The sequence below is a fragment of the Nematocida ausubeli genome (genome assembly GCF_000738915.1).
Source record: "Nematocida ausubeli strain ERTm6 chromosome Unknown supercont2.2, whole genome shotgun sequence".
Lineage (NCBI taxonomy): Eukaryota > Fungi > Microsporidia > Nematocida > Nematocida ausubeli.
In genome coordinates this window covers 367,019-386,869 of record NW_026515635.1, presented here as the reverse complement: position 1 = coordinate 386,869, position 19,851 = coordinate 367,019, and the positions used below count along the sequence as shown (strand labels likewise).

Genomic DNA, 19,851 nt, shown 5'->3' with positions numbered 1-19,851 from the left:
ATGCACTGTAATGCTTGCATTATTTAGGATACTGTGCTTCACCAGGCAGGTATAATGCAGAATTGAACAGCACAACATATCCAGGGCATAACCTCTGCAGATTTAACTAAAAGCAGTGATTTGATAGTTTTCTGTAGTCTCTGATATTTTACATTTTCAGGCCCTAAGGATATGCAGTTTAACTAGCAGGTTTAATAAAAACCCTACAAGTATAAATAAACAAGTGAATTTGATAATAGTCTTCTATTCTGTGCTGCAGCACACTGCATATCCTGCATATTCATGGAAGCAAGCCTTTCAGAAGTATCTGCCACATAAATAATTATAAAACCATCTTTTTGTGGCTTCAATAAACCTGAAATTTATTGATTTCAAGCCTGCTGTGCTATAAGGCACTTATGGCCTAGACTGGAAGTATTTTGAATATACTATGGAACCTTCTGCATGGATATGTATTTCTGGAGAGTTCTTTGCTCTGCACAATAAACACACTTGCTATATACTGGATGATCTTCCCTGCAGCGGAAAGTGTCTTTACACGGGTCATGCTTTCAATATAGAATATTGGCCGGCCTGGATGAAGCAGTCTATACGCGAGAGCAACAGGAACTGATATTCCAGGTCCATTGCATATTAAAAAGTCACTTTTTGAGCGCAGAATAATCATGATGGCAGAAAAGAGGGAGCATATCATCTGGAGCACAGAGTACTTTTCAAGCACATTGTTTGGTCTAGGCATACTATATGATGTGTGCTTCTTTGGGGATATTTCTTGTAAAAAAAGACTCTTTGAGAGAGAATCACAGGAGCCATGGATCAATGTGATATTTGAAAAATAAGGACCTATTTTCATGATATAAATGATCTCCTGCGTATGCCCTCCTCCTCCAAGAACAACTAAAGGCACAGTCTCTTTCTGCATATAAAATATTTGCAGATGTGTAAATTAAATGGCCATCAGAAAACTGCCTCTTAATGGAGTTTGTATCACAGCATGCGTATACCAAAATACTTGATCTTTATTCTTTTTATGACTCTGTGTCCCTGAAATATCGCACTAAATTATATTTGTGCTCTGCCCCATAGAAGACACTTTCCTGTCTAGCATATTTTTTCAATAAGGTGCACTGCGTGATTATTATGCGTTCACTAATTATTTGAGACACTTTGCTGTCAAGTAAAGGGAGTGGCCTACATGACCTCTAGTGGCTTCATTCCCAGAATACGCACTGCATCTGCCAAGACGTACCTAATGGCCTCGTACATGGCGAGCCTGGCTCTAGCAATTTCTTCTGGCTGGTTAGCCACCCAGACAACACGGAATATTGAGTTCACCAGCTGGCATATCTGCAGGATGTATGTGACAATGACTGATGGTTCATGCCCCCGGATACTTTCTGCAAGAACAGAAGGATATCTGCCCAGAAGGAACAGAAGCTCGTAGCACTTGTCACTTCCCAGGTCTGTGAAGTCTAGGCCAGCCATGTCTCCAACTGGGTATACTGCATTCCTGGAAATACTTGCCAGGCGGCAGAGAGTATACTGCACATACGGGCCTGTGTCCCCAATGAAGGACGTGTTCTTTTTCATGTCAAAGTCATAGTCCTTTATACGCTTTGCCTTAAAGTCCTGCACAAGAATTGCAGAAAGTGCCAGAGTACGGGACGTGTTCTTTTTATCAGATATTTGCTCTGCCTTGCCGCTTTCCTGCATCTTCTCCATTACTGCATCCTGCGCCACGTCAATGATGTCTGCCAGAGAGACTGCAGTGCCTCGTCTGGTGGACATTCCCTTCACCATACCGAAGTTTATGTGCAGGAAGAGAGACGGACTGTACCCGTCCATCTCAAGGAGCTTGAAGAGCTGCTTGAAGTGCAGGTCTTGTTGGCTGGCCACCACGTATATAAGCTTGTGCGGGGAGTACTTCTGTATTCTGTCCTGTGCTGATAGAACATCCCGTGTGATGTATATGGTAGACCCATCATTCTTTACAAGAACTGTCTTTCCAAGTTGCCCAAGGTCTGCTATCTTCGATCCGTCTTCGCATGGAATGAGGTATGGCTTTGTCTGGATGTTGTCTAGTGCTGCCTTTCCTCCGTAGAAGCTCTCTCCTGAGTATATGTCAAAGTGGATGTTCATGCTGGCGTACATTTCTTCGTACTTAGAAATACTTAGCTCTCGGAAGTTTCGCCATACGCTGACGGCTTCTTCGTCTCCCTCTTCCATTCTCTTGAAGAACTCTCTGGCTCTGTCGTGCAGGGAGGGGTCTTGCTCTGCCTCCTGGTTCATTCTCACATATATGTCATTTAGGTGCCTAATTGGATCTTCTTCCATTTTCTTCTGGTCTGCGTACTTTGCATATCCTATGGCCAGGAACCCAAACTGCTTTCCCCAGTCCCCAAGATAGTTTAGTGCGACTGTTTTGTACCCAAGCTTCTTGTATATGTTTTGTATGTAGTTTCCAATGATCGTGGTCCTCAGATGGCCTGCATGGAATACTTTTGCAATGTTTGGGGAGCTGAAGTCAATCACAACTGTCTTGCCCTCTCCCTCTGTGCTGCTTCCGTATGCCTCTTTCTTCCCAAGTATTTCACTCACTATTTCATGTGAAATGCTCTTTACGTCTATGTATATGCACAGCATCTGCTTGATAACTTCAACCTTTCTTATGATAGACCCTTCTGTCACTATTGCCTCTGCGACTGTCTGTATAAGTGTTTCATCTCTGGTTATCTGTGAGAATGGAATGACAAAGTCCCCATTCTTTGGTGTTTTACTTTGCATAATGGCTTTTTTCAGTGCCTCCTCTTCAATGTTGCTGCATTTTCCTATAATCCCTGCAAGTTCATTGCGAAGTCTTTCTTCCATTAACGCACAAAAAAAGATTTCCTGCATAAATACACGAAGAAGTGCATGCAAAGCTAATTTTATCACAGAGATGCAATTGTATTCAGAGTGCAGGCAGTTAGAATATTAAAGGATAAGCACAAAGTATATGCACTGTCATATAATAATAACAGAAAAAGCAGCATAATTTCTATTGAAAACCAATAATACAGTAGCTATATCCCAGAAGAAAGAACTATCCACTTCACATCTCTGCAATTTTATCCTGTGTCTAGTCATTTTTCATCTTTCTATGTATATAATATACTTCAGGAATTTTCTGTAATTAAAAGAATAGTAAGAGTATCATGACTCTATAGGAGATAAAATAGTTCATCATATAAGACAATTATATGCACATGCAGGAGTATTTCTATACTACACCACTGTACACCCATATAATCATTCAGTATTTTCAAATTGTTCAGTACATCCTTTAAAGATTCAGCTATTCAAGTATTCATTTGTATTGTATAAGAGCTAGAGCTAAGACTGTCTTACTCTTCTAGTACTTGGAAATGCAGATATAATATAAGCATACTGCGCCTTTTAATGCATGCACCAGAGAGTTAATTATTCAATAGAATCCTGCTCTAGGCCCAAATAACCATAATATCCAGATTGTCTTTAGTGTGCATCTGTCATATACTAGTACAGTTCTGCACATTTCATTGAAAAATATTCATATTTTATGCGCATACATGCACAATTTAATCTGCATGCATTGTAGTATATGTTGCACCTGATAGTTAAATCTGCAGTGTTTCTGTCTTTTCTCTGCACGGACGTGCATCTATTTGAATTCATTGCAATTTCTATAAATTATTTTATTTGTATTGCGTATATGCATATCCTCCAGCAGTACAACACAAGCAGAGCTGAAGAGCTGAAAGTGCGGATTGAAAAAAAACAGCAGAACATTGAGAGATTAGACAAAATAAAGAACACCCTAAACGACAGAGTCAGGCAGCTAAAAGAAGAAATCGCAATAATACAAGAGCCATCCTGCACTGTTGGTGAAGTATCCAAGAAAATGGGAAAAAACATTATTCTAGTGAAAACAACCACTGAAGGAAAGCACTTGGTGCAGGTTGAGCCGCAAGTTGATTACGACAGCCTTAAGCCAGGAATGCGCGTGGCCCTAAGAGGAGACACGTACGCCCTGTATAAAATACTTCCTTCAAAGGTCGATCCGATTATTTCTCTCATGATGGTTGAAAAGTCCCCAGATTCAACGTATGACATGATAGGAGGACTGAGTGATCAGATAAAAGAGGTGAAGGAAGTGATAGAGCTCCCTATTAAGCACCCAGAACTATTTGAGTCTCTTGGAATTGCCCAGCCAAAAGGGGTTCTTTTGTACGGCCCGCCAGGAACTGGAAAGACCCTTCTGGCACGAGCAGTTGCACACCACACGCAGTGCCGGTTCATTCGAGTTTCTGGCTCTGAGCTGGTGCAAAAGTACATTGGAGAAGGCTCCCGTCTTGTGAGGGAGCTATTTGTCATGGCCAGAGAGCACGCTCCATCAATTATCTTCATGGACGAAATTGACTCGATTGGGTCTGTAAGAATGGAGGGCTCAAACGGAAGCAGTGAAGTGCAGCGCACCATGTTGGAGCTTCTCAATCAGCTGGACGGTTTTGAGGCTCACCAAAATATAAAAGTCATTATGGCGACAAACAGAATAGACATCCTGGACTCGGCACTGCTGCGACCAGGAAGAATCGATAGAAAGATTGAATTCCCAGCTCCAAAAGAGGAGGCCCGCCTGGAAATACTTAAAATTCACTCCAGGAAAATGAACCTCACAAAAAACATCGATCTAGCAAAGATATCTGAAAAGCTAGTTGGCGCAAGTGGGGCAGAAGTGAAAGGAGTCTGCACAGAGGCAGGTATGTTTGCACTGCGTGAAAGAAGAACCCACATAACAAAGGATGACTTTGAAATGGCAGTTGCAAAAGTGATGAAAAAGACATCAGACCCAAACACTGACCTAAGAAAACTCCTGAAATAAAGATGCTTCTTGTATGAACCTCCGATACACGCAGACACTTTTTCAAGTATTTTTGAATATTCACAAAATGCAGTTATATTCGCACTCCGCAAAATGCCCGATGCAATTGCCGTTTGAAGTGATTTTATGCAAATTTCAAGGTGCCTGAAGCCTGCTTCTTGTGGAGTATGAGTGTAGCTACATATCTGCAGACAGTTTTTTGTGATATTCTAGTAAGAGGCTGCTACTGCTTTATTTATTTTTTTTATTTTTCTGCCCCCCCGATGATTAGAAACATTATAATAAACAAGCAAGACAGCGCCAAATACGAGGCAGATGACATCCCAGGAAGAGTTCTTAAGTGGATAGACCAAAATAAAAGACACGTAGACGAAGAGAGGTCAGATATAATAGAAGGCCAGGTCGTTGTCGTTCTTAAAGGACAGTACACTTCCCTCAGAGGAGTCGTTATAAAGAAGCTTCCAAAGAATCTTGTGCTCATTAGCGGGCCATCCAAGATTAACGGAATGACATTTGCAGTGCTTAACCAAAGATTTGTGCACGCAGTGTCTGTCTTTGTGCCCCTGCAGAAGACATTCATTGACTCTATCTCTGTACAGGACGAGGAAATACTTGCCATCAGAGACTGGACCACAGAAAATGCAGTAGATCTGGATATTATGCATCTTATTGGAACTGACAACAAGCAGCAGACCATTGATGCAACAATTGAAAAGGAATGCGCTGGTATTAAAGGTCTTAAGACATACTTCGCAACTCCATTCACTCTCCCAAAGAATGTCGACCCATTAAGTGCCTTCTACTAAACAATAAATAGTTTCGCAACTGAATTTATTTCTGCTTGTTTAATGCTGTCCCTATTGACAGCATGCGGAATAGTTCTTCCTCTCCAAAAGAACCTCTAGCTTGTGCGCCTGCTGCCTGGTATGCCTCTTTAAAGAGAGGGCGTGATATGGTGTACGGGTGCAAGGAGTATGTGCTTGTCTCTGGTGCCCAGGAAATCGATTGCAGATGCATCCATATGGAAATGCGTCTGCTCAAAAAGGTCTTCTGGACATCTTGTATGAGGCGCTTCAGAGGGTTTGTTCCTTTCCTCACGTACACACCATATGCACGCACGCCCTTCAGAGAAGTAGTTAGTAGGTGGAGAGGCAGAGAAGTATCATTGCTGGTGCCTTCCGTGTACGGGATTTCTATAATTCGCAAAGTACGTTTATACTGCACTTTCTTGTCAAGCAGAAGATAAAGTAGCTTTTTCGCCTGGACTGTGGTTCTCTTTAGATCGAGTGTGCGCATGTGCTTTATCGATGCAAGTCCTGCAAGTATGCGGTATGTGTCTTTTTCTGTGCTCCCAGCTTCTTCTACAATTGCAACTTTCTGGATTCTGCTGTCCTTTATGTCTAGTGGCTGAATTACCCCGTGCTTCATGCGGCCGTCTGTGTGTATCTCTATGGATACTAAATTGCGCAGTCCCTCTATATGTCTGTTTGCAAAGAAAAGTGCATCTGGACCCACTAACTTCTTGATGTATGAAGAGAGAACAGTGTGGTTTATGAAGAGTTCTGTGATGAAGGCTTCAATTATTATATGCTTCTTATGGTACTCTTGCTCTGCTGTGTAATCAGCTGGATAGAACTGCATAAATCCAAAGGTCTCTAGTGGTGTCTTCTGCAGAAGATCTGTACTCTCTTGGGTAAGAAGAATCGCATGCGACAAAATAAGGCCACGCAAGCGCACTGGAAGATTCTTTCTTCGCCTCTGTTCTTCCAAGAATAGAATATCTCTGATAAGAATACTAGCTGCATCTATCACTGATTGCTCTGTGGCCCTATTAGTGCTAAGTGTAAGAGTATGCACTCCCGAGAATATAATGAATAGATGTGCAAATACATCTGGTGAAAGAACTGCAGCCTCATGAAGGTCCAGAAGTAAATGAGTATATTTATGTGTCGTTTGCTCCAAAATAAATGAAGAAAGAGGCACTGCGTCTGTTCTATTTGGAATATGGCCTGGGGTCACTATTATGCGCAGCGCATTATTATTTGCTTCATCGCCTGTTTTCTGCGCGTATATTAAAATATTACTGGTCCTTGGGCCAAGAAGGGTACTAAGAAATCTCTTTATGTGCGCATTCTGAGGGCATGAAAGGAACCAGAAAAGTCTATCTCTTGGAACCATGGTCTTTGGTGGCTCTGATTTGCAGGTTCCATGGTTCTTGCTTATCTCAAATAATATGCCATGCAGAGGACCCTGGATACTTGGGCTGCTTCGTATAAGAAGCAGAAGATTTTCAAGAAAGCAGTTTATCTTTGCAGGCCGTGCAGGACTGGCCTCTGAGGTAGGGGTGCCTGGGTCCAAGTGAAAATGTGTCCACACCCAAAGCAGATTTGCTAAATACTCCAGACTCACATTCTTGTACGATGCATATCTTTGTTCATTTGCCATCAGAAAAAAGTCCTTTATACTGGGAAAGTATTTTGGAGAAATAGAAAGAGAACTTGCAGTAGACAGACCAATTAGTGCATTTCTTTCAGCCCACCTTCTGTATCGACCGTTAATCCACCCTTCTCTATATGTTTTTTCATGCGTAGTAAACCCGTGCAGATGGTCTCTGCTAATAAGAGTGCTTTCTTTTCCATCAGGAGAGAAGAAAAGAAGCTTATCCTTGTATATGTAGTCTTCAGCGTATATATATCCTACTGATGCAGCATAAATCATGGCTGCCGCCCAGATCATCTGTCTCATGGCCATTTTCAGGCAGGAAGGTTTAATAATTGCTGCCTGAAACATGTCCTGACTGCACAAACAGTGCCAACCCATACGCAATAGTACTCGATGGGTCTAAGAGAATTAAGTAGACTAAATATTTAAATGGTATTTTTATATGGAAGTTATGAAGGAATGATACATCAAGATCATTCAATCAGGGAAAACTGAAATATTTATATATTTGGGTATTTGTCTATGCATCATCCAGGATCTTTTTATACAAAGATTCATCACTGCTGTACAATGAGTCATTACTGGGGTCTTTGCTGTCATCACTTTCTATGTTACTTTCTGCTTCTTCACATATTCTCTCTTGAACAATATACATTTCTTCTGGATTTCTATTGAATGCGTATACTGAGGCGTATACCCACTCTGCATCAACATATTTTACACCTTCCAGACGCTTTGACTTTAGATAGACTCTCTTTGTATCTGCCTGTATCCAGTGAGTATACGGTGAATTAGATGATTTTCGCAGCACACGGCCCCCGTGGTGCTTAAACAGTCTGCGCAAATATTCAACATATTCTTTCTGTCCAACCATCTTTGCAGTGCACCCTAAGAAGATATTCTTTCTTTCTCGTAGAATGTGCGCTATACTGTATGTGCCTGCAAAGAACTCTGCATGTACTTCCACTAAGCCTCTCAGAACCTTCTCAAGCTCATTGTCAAAAGGATTCCGTATGCACTCTATGCTGATCTCCTCCAGAAGGTCTTCTTTATTATTTGGTATGGAGACTGGCATACCTACATCAGGGAGGTATCCATTTTGGAGGGCCTCTGGGCTGTTGATGTCATCTGTCTCAAAAAAGTAGTATGGCTTTATGGGATACAAGTTATCAACGAACCCCCATACATCTGGTCTGTCGTCCAGAATTATCACATGCTTAGAGTTAGTGGGGAAAAGTCTCTTTATGTCTTTGTCAAAGCACCCGAAGTTATCATCTCGCGTGATTATCCGGCTGCCAAATAGTTTGCCTGTTGGATCAAGGATCTTTACAATGGCAGTAGCATACGCTTTGTTTCCCATTGTGTATATGTGCATCTCACAGTACTTCTCTGCCTCCTTAAGAAACCACTCCAGGCGGTCTCTAAGTTTTACGTAGTACGTGTACCCATCTATTTTTATTTCACGTATATCCTTGAGCTGACTGTCTATCTCCTTGAGATATTCATTCTTGTACTCATCAAATGAAAACTTCCTTTTTTTCCTTCTTTCATCTGTCGATGGTTCTATCTTTCTGTGTTTATCTTCTGGAACAGATTCTCTATCTTTGTGTTTATCTTCTGGATCGGATTCTTTTGGTTTGTTTTTGTTTATGCCTTCTGGGCTTGAATCTAATTCACTTGCACCTGCGGCCATGGAATCTGTCCTGCTGTCCTCTGGCACAGTGCTTTCTCTCTGGGGGTTCTGTGCCCTCTGCTGCTCTCCTGAGGAATACTTTTTGAACTCTTCAAAATATGTTCCAAACCTCATGGATGCACTTGTATGAATAACTGTCTGGTCTAAATCCAGCAGAAGAACAAGCTTCTTGTTCTGAACTGTTCCAAGATACATCTCTTCATTCACTCTCTCTGCCTCTTTTTTATTCAAAAGCACACTTGTATTGCTGTGCAAAAGGGTAAATAGCTCTTCACTTTTCTCTTCTATATCAGCCCCACAGCACCCGCACATACCTCCTATTCTTATCGGATGATTACACTCTTCAACCATACATATAAAAAATATTTATTATTTCATCTTTCCATGCATCTTAAGACGCGCCAGCTGTTCCGAAGCACAGCCAGATAGTGCGGACAGTGACTGCGGTCATTCTGCTCGTGCATGGATAAACCATGTTCCATAAGAAATATTGCCATTTTTTCTTGGTTGTACATGGCTGCAATATGCAAAAGGGTTGTATTTGAGGCGGTTCTTATTTCAGCGGGCAGAACCTGATGCACTTTTAGTAAATTTTTGAATCTTTTTAGATTGCCTGATTTGACGTGTTTCCGAAATAAGGCAAAAAGACAGCTCGTATTGGTCCCTTCGTTCCGCAACTCTTGACTCATAAATACAAACAATCGTTCCCGAATAACAACAGAATATATGAAAAATAATTTTAGTTTTCCATGTCAGTTCAAGAGTTGTTCGTGGACGGGGAGAGATTGACCGGCAGATCTGCAAGAAGCAGAAACCTGTCGGCAGTCATGAACATTGCAAATGCTGTGCAGTCCTCGTATGGGCCAAGTGGCTTAGATAAGATGATAGTTAGTAAAATTGGGGATGTCTCAATTACAAACGACGGAGCAACTATTTTGTCCTCTCTGCAGAGCACAGACTCAGCAGGCAGAATTCTGATAGACCTGGCAGTGCAGCAGGATATAGAGGTGGGAGACGGAACAACAAGTGTTGTTCTTTTGGCAGCCGCCTTGATCGAGTATGGGATGTCTTTGGTGGAGGAGGGCGTGCACCCAACGACTGTGGTCTCTGGGTACAAAACGGCCTTCAAGCACTCTCTTGGGTTTATCAGAAATACGCTTGAAAAGAAAATAAAACACGTAGGACATGCAGACCTGCTGAAAATATGCGAAAGCACTATATCCAGCAAGGTGATCAGATGCAGCAGCGGGCTGTTCAGTAAGCTAATGGTAGATGCAGTGCAGGCAGTTAAAAAGACTGAACTGGACAAGAGCATATCCTACCCAATTGAGGAAATTAACATTCTTAAGAAGCAGGGAAGATCAATGGATGAAAGCATCTTTGTCTCTGGGTATGCAATTAACTGCGTGCCCAGCAGCAACCTCATGCCCACAAGAGTGAACAAAGCACGAATTGTCTGCCTGGACATGGACTTGCAGCAGATGAAGATGGGGCTTTCTGTGAAAATAGCAGCAAACACGCCTGATGACCTGGAGAAGATCCGGGAGAAGGAAATAACAGCCTCCCACGATAAAATACGCAAGTTGCTCAAGAACGGTGTAAATGTTATTTTCACCACTAAGGGAATTAGCGACGGGTGCACAAAGCTTCTCATTGAGGCAGGTGCCTTGGGTATTCGAAGATGCAAGAAGGAAGACCTTCAGCGCATTGCAGCCACAACAGGAACACAGGTATACGCGTCCTTTGAAGATGTTTCAGGTGAAGAGTTTGTTCCAATCATAGGAACAGCTGACAGCGTGCACATTGAAGTGCTGGGTGAAGAAAGATGCACTGTCATAAGTACGTCCAAGGGCATTGGGGCTTCAATTATCCTTCGTGGTGCCAACGAGCAGATTCTTGATGAAATGGAAAGAAGTGTGCACGATGGTCTGTGTGCTCTGAAGAGGACCCTGGAGAGCAAGTCTGTGGTTGTAGGGGGCGGGGCCTTTGAGGCAGCCCTGGGTGTATACATCTCAAACTTTGGCTTGTCCTTTGGGACAAACGAGCAGGCGGCAGTTCAGAAATTTGGAGAGGCCCTTCTGCGCATCCCAAAAACCCTTTTGGTGAATGCTGGCCTTGACACAAACGCAGTCTTTGCACAGCTTCTGGCAGAGCATGATAAATGCAACTGGGACATGGGCTTGGACCTGGAGAAAGGCACTGTTGTGGATAACTTTAAGAAGGGCGTCATTGAGCCGCTAGACACAAAGCTAAAGGCACTCCGGGCAGCCACAGAAGCTGCAATAAGCATCCTCCGAATCGACGAGGTTATTGTGCTTGGAGAAGAAGAGACCCCCAAGAAGTAAATTCTTTATAATAAATGCTGTCTTTGTGATTTTCTTGGGACTTAGTGAAATTTATGTCATTCATCACAGGGTACACGCTGTGCACCGATCAATCATTTGCCAGGTATGCTATTGGGGCAGGTTGTTTGAAAAATGCACCATCCAGTTTTGAATGTGTGCCAGAATTGGTTTTTTGTTTTAGAAATGTTTTTGATTTGTGTACGCATTGATAGATCATTGGTAATTTATCTGTCCGTTCTAGAGATAAAGTATTTATATCGGGTTTTATCTTCTTTTTAGAATGAACAAGCACAGTATAAAGAAATTTTTACTAATCACCATGGCCATCATACTCATGGCCACATACGCAGCAGCCAATCCTGCAACTGCAACTTCTAGAGGAACAACCATGGGAGGTGGAGGCTCATCTTCTTCTTCCTCATCATCTTCAAGCGAGGAAAGCGGCTTTATTAGTTTGATATTCTTTGCGCCTGTAGATGAAAGTGAAGAACACGGAAAAGCATATAGATTCTTCACAAGTCCATTTGTGACTGTTGGTTTCTTTGTCCTCTCTCTGATTCTAGTGGCAGGAGGTGTTTTCGGTGTCATGGGCGCAGGAGGAAGCAGTGGTGGCAGCAGCAGCTCATCCGCTTAATTATAGCTAAATAAAGGCAAGCATTTAGTATTTACATTTCTATTCTGGCATGGTTCTCTGCAGAGTTTCACTATATTTTGGGTTTCTGGATGCATGACGTATCTGCTGTGCAAACAAGAAAGAGTTATTTCTTGCAGTGTCCACTGCGTCTGCACCTTCTCCGCCAGGCATGCACTGCATTTAGACAATTCATGTGGAAGTTTTAGGAAATCCGCATTTCTTTGCACAAATAAACATATACCTGCGTAGAAAACTGCAGTCTACTCTATGGATGTATCTTAGCCATTTTCTGTCTGCTTCTGGAGAAAGCATAAAATCAAATTGTTTGTGCATATGACTGCCTTTATTTATTTCTTCTATCAGATTTGGTCTGCTTTTAGCTATGCCCAGCACACTCTCTGCAATATCCGCTGTACCACACGGGAAATTATTTCTGGTCTGTCATTAGTCTGCCTTTGAGGTTATATCAGTTACAACCACCAAGTATGGAGTGTCTACAAGCTTGAATCTAACACTTCCACTGGATCCCACTAATAGGGAGTGCTTCTTTATCTCCTCAATGGTTTCTGGTGATATTCTGTCGAGTGCAACAGTGATAACCTCTGCTGTCTCTTCGTTAAGAACCACAAGAGAGTTGTCGTTCTCGTTTATCTCCATAAACTCACATGGAACCTTTACAAGAGTGCACACTGTAAGGTTGGTCTTGGATCCTTCTGTGAATTGGTAGAACTTTCCTGTGATGAGATTGACTCCCTGGAAGCAGAACTTGGCTGCTCCGTGCTTCCCTGGCTTTGACTTTGCAATGCTAGTTATTTCGACAAGCTTCTTATCTCCGTCTGTTAGGAATATAATATGCTTAACTCTTATTTCTTGGGTCTGAATCATATCAGTTACCATTCCACTTGCCTCAGTTTCATCGAATGCCATTTTACATGGGGTATTAAATAAAATTTATATATGCTTCTAGTATAAAATGCAAAATGATATTAAAGACGTGCACCTTGCAAGCTGCGTTGAAAGTGCGTCTTTGCCTTTGTAATTGGCAGATATGCAAGTGGGCTGCAAAATTATGCCACTGAAATAAAAGCACATTTAAATATTAGAAGAAATTAGTGCACTACTATGCACTTATAGAAGAAAAAATATTCACTAAAATGCAGCTTGACCACGTTCTGTACAGAGACTGTTCATAGAAGCATGCAGTAAAAATTAATGGAAATAATTTGAGATATCGAAGAATTACTCTTTCTCTTTGAGCATGTCTTAATTGCAGATGGATTTATGTAAACACATTATGGCATTCATCTGTCAAACATAAAATCAAAGTATTCAATATTAGATTCTGGTTTATTTTATCATAACTCCCATATAAGTGGCAGAATGAATTCATAATGAAATACACTGTGCTAAAGGACCATCTATATGTAAACTGCATATTGTTTTGTCATAGCTACAGATATCTCTTACTATGAAATTTGAGGTATATTCATTTAATCTACTAGTGCTCTAAATGACAGCATAAATTCAATGAACAGCAAGTCCTGCACAGCTAAGTGAATGGTTTGAGTTATTTTTGCTATAATAAATATTCTTTCTTATTTGTCTTCATGTAGTCACTAGAGTGCTGCTTTATATAAAGGCAGTGTGAACTTATATCGGGTTATTCAAGTTATGCCATGCTATAAGCTGTGCCTTCAAGGAGTATGGATTTTATACGCAGTGGAATAAAATGATTCAGATCTTGTGCACAAGGCATCTTCATTACAGGTGTTTCTCTTATACTTGCAACAAGGCAGTTTTGTATTCTGCTAGTGCAGAGTAGAAATGCACTTTTGAGGAAGAATCTGCGAGTTTCATTAGCAAAGAAGAAGCCTTCTCTAGAAGGGCTATTTCTCCTCTGTCCTTTCCCAGTCTGAATATCATTTTGGAAATGTCTTCTGATGAATATCCATCTTCAAAAAGTCCGTCTAAAAGAGTGAATGCTTCCTTTTCAGTGCTCTCTTTTGAAAATATTCTGCTAATTGTGTCTATTGGCGGAATATGGCTCATTCTCTGCACCATCCCCAGGTCCACATTCTTTGAGATCGCAGCAAGTGTCTGCAGTAGATTTAGTGCCTGCCGTGCATCGCCGTCTGATGTTTCAGCTATTGTGGCTATTGACTTGTCGCAGACTGTCATTCCTTCCTTTTCTATGGTCTTTCTGAGTATCTGGCTGATCTCCTCGTATGAAAGCGGTGACAGCCGCAATATTGCGCATCTGCTTTGTATTGTATCTGATATCTTTGATATGTCATTGCATATGAAAATGAACTTTGCAGATTCGTGCCTCTCCAGTAGCCTTCTCATTGACTGCTGCGCCTGCATGGTCATTGAGTCAGACTCATCCAGCGCCAGAAACCTGTTGTATGTGAGCTTCTTTTGCAGAAACCCTTTTATTTTCACACGCACCACATCCACTCCTCTTTCATCGGACGCATTCATCTCAAGGACGCACTCTTTCCGGAGACCTGGCTTGTCCTCAAACACTCGGTTTAGAAAGGCATGCGCTACTGTTGTTTTTCCTATTCCTGGTGATCCCGTGATAATTAAATGCGGCATACTTTCTTCTTCTGCAAGTATTTTGAACACTTCAATTACTGCTTGGTTTCCTACTATTTCATCCAGTGTAGACGGCCGATATTTTTCAATCCATGGAATATTCATTCTCCGTAAAAAATATTATTCGTGCAGTGATGCTTATATAAATACGCCTTAGTCTACATCAGTATGCACAAGAATATATTCAAGTCAGAAATACTTTAGCAGGCATTCCAGTAGAATGGATGCGTGAATCTTTTGGAAACAGTGTTTGGTTATATTAAATCAGGCTATTTATTCTATGCGCACTACTATACTACTAGCCAGAGAATATCTTATGCTCTAATAAGGCTAAAATCCTTCTATATCCCTAATATTTCTTCCAAAAAGAATTCTCTGTCCTTCTTAGGTGATTGTGCAGATTATTTATCTCTTATTACTTCTATCTTATTCAATACTGATTTTATCTGTATTTAATGCTTCTTTTTACTCTGTTGGTTTATACTTTAGCTTGTGCCAGTCACTTTTGCATCCTACATACGGGCACTGAAACTTATTTTTCTTTGATACACTTTTATATAAGAACAGCAGGCCCTTCTTGTCAAATACATGCCCGCACGGTGCCTCTACCTTTTCTTCTATTTCCTTCTGTGTTATTAGACAGATATTTCCATCTGCTGTTTCCTCCATAAGAATTCCTGTGCTTTTTTTTGCCTGGATGATCTGGTACTCCCTATTCTCCTTTATCTTTTTTCTGTTCTCTAAATTTGCCTCTATTCTGTAGTACTCTTCCTTTTCTATTGCATCTTTGTTGTCTTCAAGAAGCATTCTCAGAAGAACCAGCTCTTTCAGAGTTTTGTCTGTTACAATCTGCTCTGCACTGTTCTTCAGCCTTTCAATAAGATACTCTGTCTCTTTGTCTAGTATCCGAAGGGCACTTCCACTTTTTTCAATAATTTCATCTCTGTGTACTCCCATTGTTCTTCAATTTAATTTTCGCTGTAAATTCCATGCTGTTCAAAAGAAAAATCCATTGGGCGCACTGGTTTCACATTTTCATTTGAAACAGCATTTCCTTCGTGTGTTATTAAGAACTAAGTTGTTTTGAATTTATGAAAATACTCCGCACTGTAAGCACGGTAGTAATTAGTATTTGCAGCATTGCAGGCCAAAAAATACTGAACATTGACTCTCTGTTCAAAAGCGCAAAGTGCGAAGGAAATAATGTTTATCTCCAGAAACACGACAATACATGGAGCACTTTCCCATGCAGCCCTGGATACAAATGCGAAAGCTCCAATGGAAATGTGGAATGTGTACCGGACGAGCGTGCTATTAAAATAAGCACAGTAACGATAACTCTTCCAGGAAATATTAGCCCAACTGTCACAATAAAACACCCTACATCAGATCCCATGCCTGCTGCTCAAACAGGCCCAAGCCCTTCCTCTAATAAATCAGTTCAAATATCAACCCCAGAGCCATCTGCATCACCACAGGACCAAACAAATCTCAGCACAAATAACAAACAAAACACTCCCATGGATGGACAGACACCCGACCAGAAGAAGCCCAGCACGTATGACATAGCATGGGGCCAGGATAAAACGCAAGGAAATTCAACTCCCACGACCACTTCATACACTCCCCAAGCAAGTAGCACTACAAACACTTGGAGCTACCCTGCACTGCCTCACAATAATAACAGTCTGAATCCACAGACACCACAGTCGATTTCTGCTCCTGAGCCATCACTCCCACAAATAATCACGCAGGATGGAAATAACATAATAATCGAGTATAAAGACAATGGCACGGGAAATATTGACTTTAAAATACCATCTGCAAAGCCAACTGAAAGCCCAAGTACACCGCAAGTAACACCTGGTGAATTTAGCAGGATATCAATGGGCACAGACACAGGGAATTTAAACAAGCAAGGTGCACCGCCTGTTTCACCTGCAAACCCAGAACTATCAGGTTCTATTGGGGCAGAGACAGTATCAACACAAGCTGCATCTGCAGGAAAATCTGGTAAAACAAGCAAACCATCTTCTGGAGCACCCAGCAAGCCAGCAGCCTCTTCAGGCAGCAAAGGAACAAAATCTTCTTCAAGTAAGCCTGCGCCTTCCGGCAAACCTGCATCTTCAAGCAAGCCTGCATCTTCGAGTAAGCCTGCATCTTCTTCCAGCAGCACAGGAACGAAATCAGCCTCTCCTTCACCAAGTGGCAGTCCTGGCACAGGGTCTACCACCCTAACTGCAGATCTTGTGAAAAAGACGCTTTCAGCATGTGGGTATTCTGGCAGTCCAAACCAAGACTTTGTTAATGAACTTATTTCGCAAATAAACAAGACTAGCTGGGATAGTAACGAGAAAAGCATGTTTTTAGCACAGATTTACCACGAGTCTGCAGGTCTAACGGCACTAGTAGAGCAGGCATGCGTAAGTACGCCGTGCACAAACTATGATAATGCAGATAAATCAAGTGGTCCTGTGGCTGGCTCCCCAGGAAAGCACTACTACGGCAGAGGATATATCCAGCTCACATGGCCTGCTAATTACCAAGATGCCAGTAAAGCCATCTACAAAGATGACAGACTCTACACAAATCCAGACCAAGTGGCAACAGACAAGTCTATAGCAGCAGCTGTAAGTATTTGGTACTGGAACACAAAAGTAATGACATCTAAGTCTCCTTTGAGCAACTTTGGAGAGACAACCAAAGCCATCAACGGGGCAATTGAGTGCCAAGGCAGCCCAAACTCTGCAGCCACTAACAGATGGAACAACTATTTGGCTATAGCAAAGATCTTTAGCGTGAACCCAACAGCCTCAAGTAAAGGCTGTGGGAATAGTTAATAAATGATATTTCCTGCACTCTGCAATTGCATGCTATTCGGGCTATATTGGGGGTACACTCAGACTAGTTGAAGAATATTTACACTTTCTATAGAATTTCTGCAAAGTAGGCTGTCTTCCATAGAATAATTTATTCTACTGGGTGTATCTTTATAATAGTAAACTGCTGTTGTATTTATTATGCTCCAGGCACGTGCCTGTATGGACTTTTATTTTTTTGCGCTTGAAAGATATTTGTTAATATGCAAATGCATAATAATACTAACCAAAACTCTTCTAATTGAGTAGTAAGCTTCTATGCTTTCCTTTTGCTTTGTCTTTCTTGTTCTGTTTGGCAATAAGAAGTAAAGCAAGCACTATCCCTGTATTAAGGTATTAAGTGCAGGATATTTGCATGTCTGTGTATTTTTGTTATTTATTCTGACTCCTCTGGATTCTCATCTTTGCTTTCTACACTCTTTTGGACAGCTGCACCTTTTTTAATTCTTCTTGACTTTTTAGCTATGTCTCTGTTTGCTATGAAGTCTTGGTATGTCAGCTCCTTGCCAAATTTCTTTACAAGCTGTTTGTATGCCCACCGGATGTTTTCCTTTGACACGCCCGTGTGCTCTGACACTTTTTCAAAGCATGCATCTTCTGGTTTGAAGTTCTTTTTGTCAGCAATGTATCGAAGAATCGCATTCACCCAATATGAGAAATATGCCCGCTCTCCCTCTGCAGAAAGAGGCTGCTCTGGGCCTGCTGTGTACGGCAGAGATGCTGTGCTTTTTGTTAAATAGTAGCTATAGTCAATTAAAAATGACCCTATCCCCAGCTTTCTATACGGGGGAAACACAACAATGCAGGACAAGTTGTTCCTTCCTTCTCCTCTCTCTTTTGAAAAGTATCCTTGCACAATAAATTCTTCATCTTTTATCTCCCCTATGATGTAGAACAAAAATGACTCTACGTCATAGTACAGTGTTTTATGATCCAGAAACATTTTCGCCAAAAGGCACAGACTCTGGCAGTATCTTGACTCCTTGTCTCCTTCAATCTCAAACACCCCAATGTACTCGCTGTCTAAATAAAGAAGCCTTCCTGGTGGATATTGCATCTTGCACTTTGTCTGGTGCCTCTCAAGAGAGTACTTGGTGGAAAAGTATTCCATGCACTTTCTGCATATATGCAGGGTTGGGTACTTTACGTACTCCTCTGGGTATGGAGACGAAAAAAGAGGACGCATCTCTACCTCTCCCAGAAACACTTTTTGTATGCCCTCTGTGTTTTTCCCTGGCCGGTTCTTTTTAACAATCTCTGTGATTTTTCTTATCTGCTCTTTATCAATTTCTTCATAATTCCGCTCTAATGCAGGTATTTCTGGGCCAAGCAGACTGCCAAACCCAATTTCGCTGTACAAGTCTGCACACTTCTTGCATCTGCTTTTATCTTCCTCAGCTGCATCTCCATCCCTCTGTGCAGTTTCGGTTTCTGGAAAATGATGAGTGTGGTATGAATATCCGCACATTTTGCAGCACTCCGTGGGCTCTTCTGTTTGGGTGTAGCATATATAGCAAATCCTGCAGTCTTCACAGAACATGAAAATGTCCTCCTCCCCTAGCAATTCTATTTTGCTTTTTATACTGTCCTGCAAGCTAATTCGATTCTGGCATTTATTACATTTCATATATTTTTTTTGCTGAATTTTTATGAAAAAAAGAGAAACTCACTATAAAGAGCGAGGCCAGCTGGCAGAAAGACGGTCTTTGGGGGTCTTAGAGAAAAACAGACACTTTTTAAAAAGAAGCAAGCTGGAAAAAGACCGGGAAGAAAAGATACAGCAAATTAAAAAGAAGGCTGCCAATGCAAATCCAGATGAATTTAATCATTTTATGTACAACTATAAGAGAAGTGGTGTGCGTCTAATACGAAAGGATAAGCAGTATGAAAAAGATATGCCTGCAGAAGAAATCGAAGAGAAGAAGGTTAGTATGGATATGCCAAAGTCTGAGCACATTATATTCATTGATTAGTGGAATACGTACTGATTTGTACTTTGCATGAGTACTTTTCTGTTTGAAGGGTGACTGCGTCTTTCTTCTGTTCATTCGTATATAACTCTTATGGCAGAAATGTCTGTAAAAATAAAGCCATGCCAGACTAAAATGCATTTTGGATGTATACATATAGTACAAGGTGGTTATGGTAGAAACACATGAAAATGAAGGTGCAGTAATAAGTATGGCTTCATGAATTGTGAGATTTTCAGAGCATCTCTGGAAAGAATCCTTCAGATAAATATCTATGCATAGAACCTCTTAATGGCAACATATATTATAATGCCTAGAGAATAAACTACATAGCCTATGTGTTATGGGGATACAGAAAAGAATAAAGAAAAACTCTTTGTTCTTGTAGAA

General features: G+C 41.3%; 15 protein-coding genes across 15 annotated transcripts; 6 read left to right on the top strand and 9 right to left on the bottom strand.

The window, feature by feature from the left end:
- Nucleotides 1-403: 403 nt before the first annotated feature.
- Nucleotides 404-922, bottom strand: NESG_00803 (uncharacterized protein; the record flags this gene model as incomplete). Its single annotated transcript, XM_053048447.1, has 1 exon — nucleotides 404-922. The coding sequence occupies one exon, from the start codon at nucleotides 920-922 to the stop codon at nucleotides 404-406; it is 519 nt and encodes a 172-aa protein (XP_052905207.1).
- Nucleotides 923-1,191: 269 nt separating this feature from the next.
- NESG_00802 (arginyl-tRNA synthetase) lies at nucleotides 1,192-2,868 on the bottom strand (the record flags this gene model as incomplete). The annotated part of the gene is made up of 1 exon (XM_053048446.1): nucleotides 1,192-2,868. The coding sequence occupies one exon, from the start codon at nucleotides 2,866-2,868 to the stop codon at nucleotides 1,192-1,194; it is 1,677 nt and encodes a 558-aa protein (XP_052905206.1).
- Nucleotides 2,869-3,730: 862 nt separating this feature from the next.
- On the top strand, nucleotides 3,731-4,900 carry NESG_00801 (26S protease regulatory subunit 8; the record flags this gene model as incomplete). Its single annotated transcript, XM_053048445.1, has 1 exon — nucleotides 3,731-4,900. One exon carries the CDS (start codon nucleotides 3,731-3,733, stop codon nucleotides 4,898-4,900), a length of 1,170 nt encoding a protein of 389 aa, XP_052905205.1.
- Nucleotides 4,901-5,163: 263 nt separating this feature from the next.
- Nucleotides 5,164-5,706, top strand: NESG_00800 (uncharacterized protein; the record flags this gene model as incomplete). Its single annotated transcript, XM_053048444.1, has 1 exon — nucleotides 5,164-5,706. The coding sequence occupies one exon, from the start codon at nucleotides 5,164-5,166 to the stop codon at nucleotides 5,704-5,706; it is 543 nt and encodes a 180-aa protein (XP_052905204.1).
- A 25-nt stretch (nucleotides 5,707-5,731) lies between these two features.
- Nucleotides 5,732-7,720, bottom strand: NESG_00799 (uncharacterized protein; the record flags this gene model as incomplete). The annotated part of the gene is made up of 1 exon (XM_053048443.1): nucleotides 5,732-7,720. The coding sequence occupies one exon, from the start codon at nucleotides 7,718-7,720 to the stop codon at nucleotides 5,732-5,734; it is 1,989 nt and encodes a 662-aa protein (XP_052905203.1).
- A 142-nt stretch (nucleotides 7,721-7,862) lies between these two features.
- Nucleotides 7,863-9,386, bottom strand: NESG_00798 (uncharacterized protein; the record flags this gene model as incomplete). The annotated part of the gene is made up of 1 exon (XM_053048442.1): nucleotides 7,863-9,386. One exon carries the CDS (start codon nucleotides 9,384-9,386, stop codon nucleotides 7,863-7,865), a length of 1,524 nt encoding a protein of 507 aa, XP_052905202.1.
- Nucleotides 9,387-9,409: 23 nt separating this feature from the next.
- NESG_00797 (uncharacterized protein) lies at nucleotides 9,410-9,724 on the bottom strand (the record flags this gene model as incomplete). Its single annotated transcript, XM_053048441.1, has 1 exon — nucleotides 9,410-9,724. The coding sequence occupies one exon, from the start codon at nucleotides 9,722-9,724 to the stop codon at nucleotides 9,410-9,412; it is 315 nt and encodes a 104-aa protein (XP_052905201.1).
- A 60-nt stretch (nucleotides 9,725-9,784) lies between these two features.
- Nucleotides 9,785-11,380, top strand: NESG_00796 (uncharacterized protein; the record flags this gene model as incomplete). Its single annotated transcript, XM_053048440.1, has 1 exon — nucleotides 9,785-11,380. One exon carries the CDS (start codon nucleotides 9,785-9,787, stop codon nucleotides 11,378-11,380), a length of 1,596 nt encoding a protein of 531 aa, XP_052905200.1.
- Nucleotides 11,381-11,699: 319 nt separating this feature from the next.
- Nucleotides 11,700-12,014, top strand: NESG_00795 (uncharacterized protein; the record flags this gene model as incomplete). Its single annotated transcript, XM_053048439.1, has 1 exon — nucleotides 11,700-12,014. One exon carries the CDS (start codon nucleotides 11,700-11,702, stop codon nucleotides 12,012-12,014), a length of 315 nt encoding a protein of 104 aa, XP_052905199.1.
- A 444-nt stretch (nucleotides 12,015-12,458) lies between these two features.
- NESG_00794 (uncharacterized protein) lies at nucleotides 12,459-12,941 on the bottom strand (the record flags this gene model as incomplete). The annotated part of the gene is made up of 1 exon (XM_053048438.1): nucleotides 12,459-12,941. One exon carries the CDS (start codon nucleotides 12,939-12,941, stop codon nucleotides 12,459-12,461), a length of 483 nt encoding a protein of 160 aa, XP_052905198.1.
- Nucleotides 12,942-13,790: 849 nt separating this feature from the next.
- On the bottom strand, nucleotides 13,791-14,717 carry NESG_00793 (uncharacterized protein; the record flags this gene model as incomplete). Its single annotated transcript, XM_053048437.1, has 1 exon — nucleotides 13,791-14,717. The coding sequence occupies one exon, from the start codon at nucleotides 14,715-14,717 to the stop codon at nucleotides 13,791-13,793; it is 927 nt and encodes a 308-aa protein (XP_052905197.1).
- Nucleotides 14,718-15,077: 360 nt separating this feature from the next.
- NESG_00792 (uncharacterized protein) lies at nucleotides 15,078-15,569 on the bottom strand (the record flags this gene model as incomplete). The annotated part of the gene is made up of 1 exon (XM_053048436.1): nucleotides 15,078-15,569. The coding sequence occupies one exon, from the start codon at nucleotides 15,567-15,569 to the stop codon at nucleotides 15,078-15,080; it is 492 nt and encodes a 163-aa protein (XP_052905196.1).
- A 134-nt stretch (nucleotides 15,570-15,703) lies between these two features.
- NESG_00791 (uncharacterized protein) lies at nucleotides 15,704-17,452 on the top strand (the record flags this gene model as incomplete). The annotated part of the gene is made up of 1 exon (XM_053048435.1): nucleotides 15,704-17,452. The coding sequence occupies one exon, from the start codon at nucleotides 15,704-15,706 to the stop codon at nucleotides 17,450-17,452; it is 1,749 nt and encodes a 582-aa protein (XP_052905195.1).
- Nucleotides 17,453-17,867: 415 nt separating this feature from the next.
- On the bottom strand, nucleotides 17,868-19,118 carry NESG_00790 (uncharacterized protein; the record flags this gene model as incomplete). Its single annotated transcript, XM_053048434.1, has 1 exon — nucleotides 17,868-19,118. One exon carries the CDS (start codon nucleotides 19,116-19,118, stop codon nucleotides 17,868-17,870), a length of 1,251 nt encoding a protein of 416 aa, XP_052905194.1.
- A 22-nt stretch (nucleotides 19,119-19,140) lies between these two features.
- NESG_00789 (uncharacterized protein) lies at nucleotides 19,141-19,464 on the top strand (the record flags this gene model as incomplete). Its single annotated transcript, XM_053048433.1, has 1 exon — nucleotides 19,141-19,464. One exon carries the CDS (start codon nucleotides 19,141-19,143, stop codon nucleotides 19,462-19,464), a length of 324 nt encoding a protein of 107 aa, XP_052905193.1.
- Between the last annotated feature and the right edge of the window lie 387 nt (nucleotides 19,465-19,851).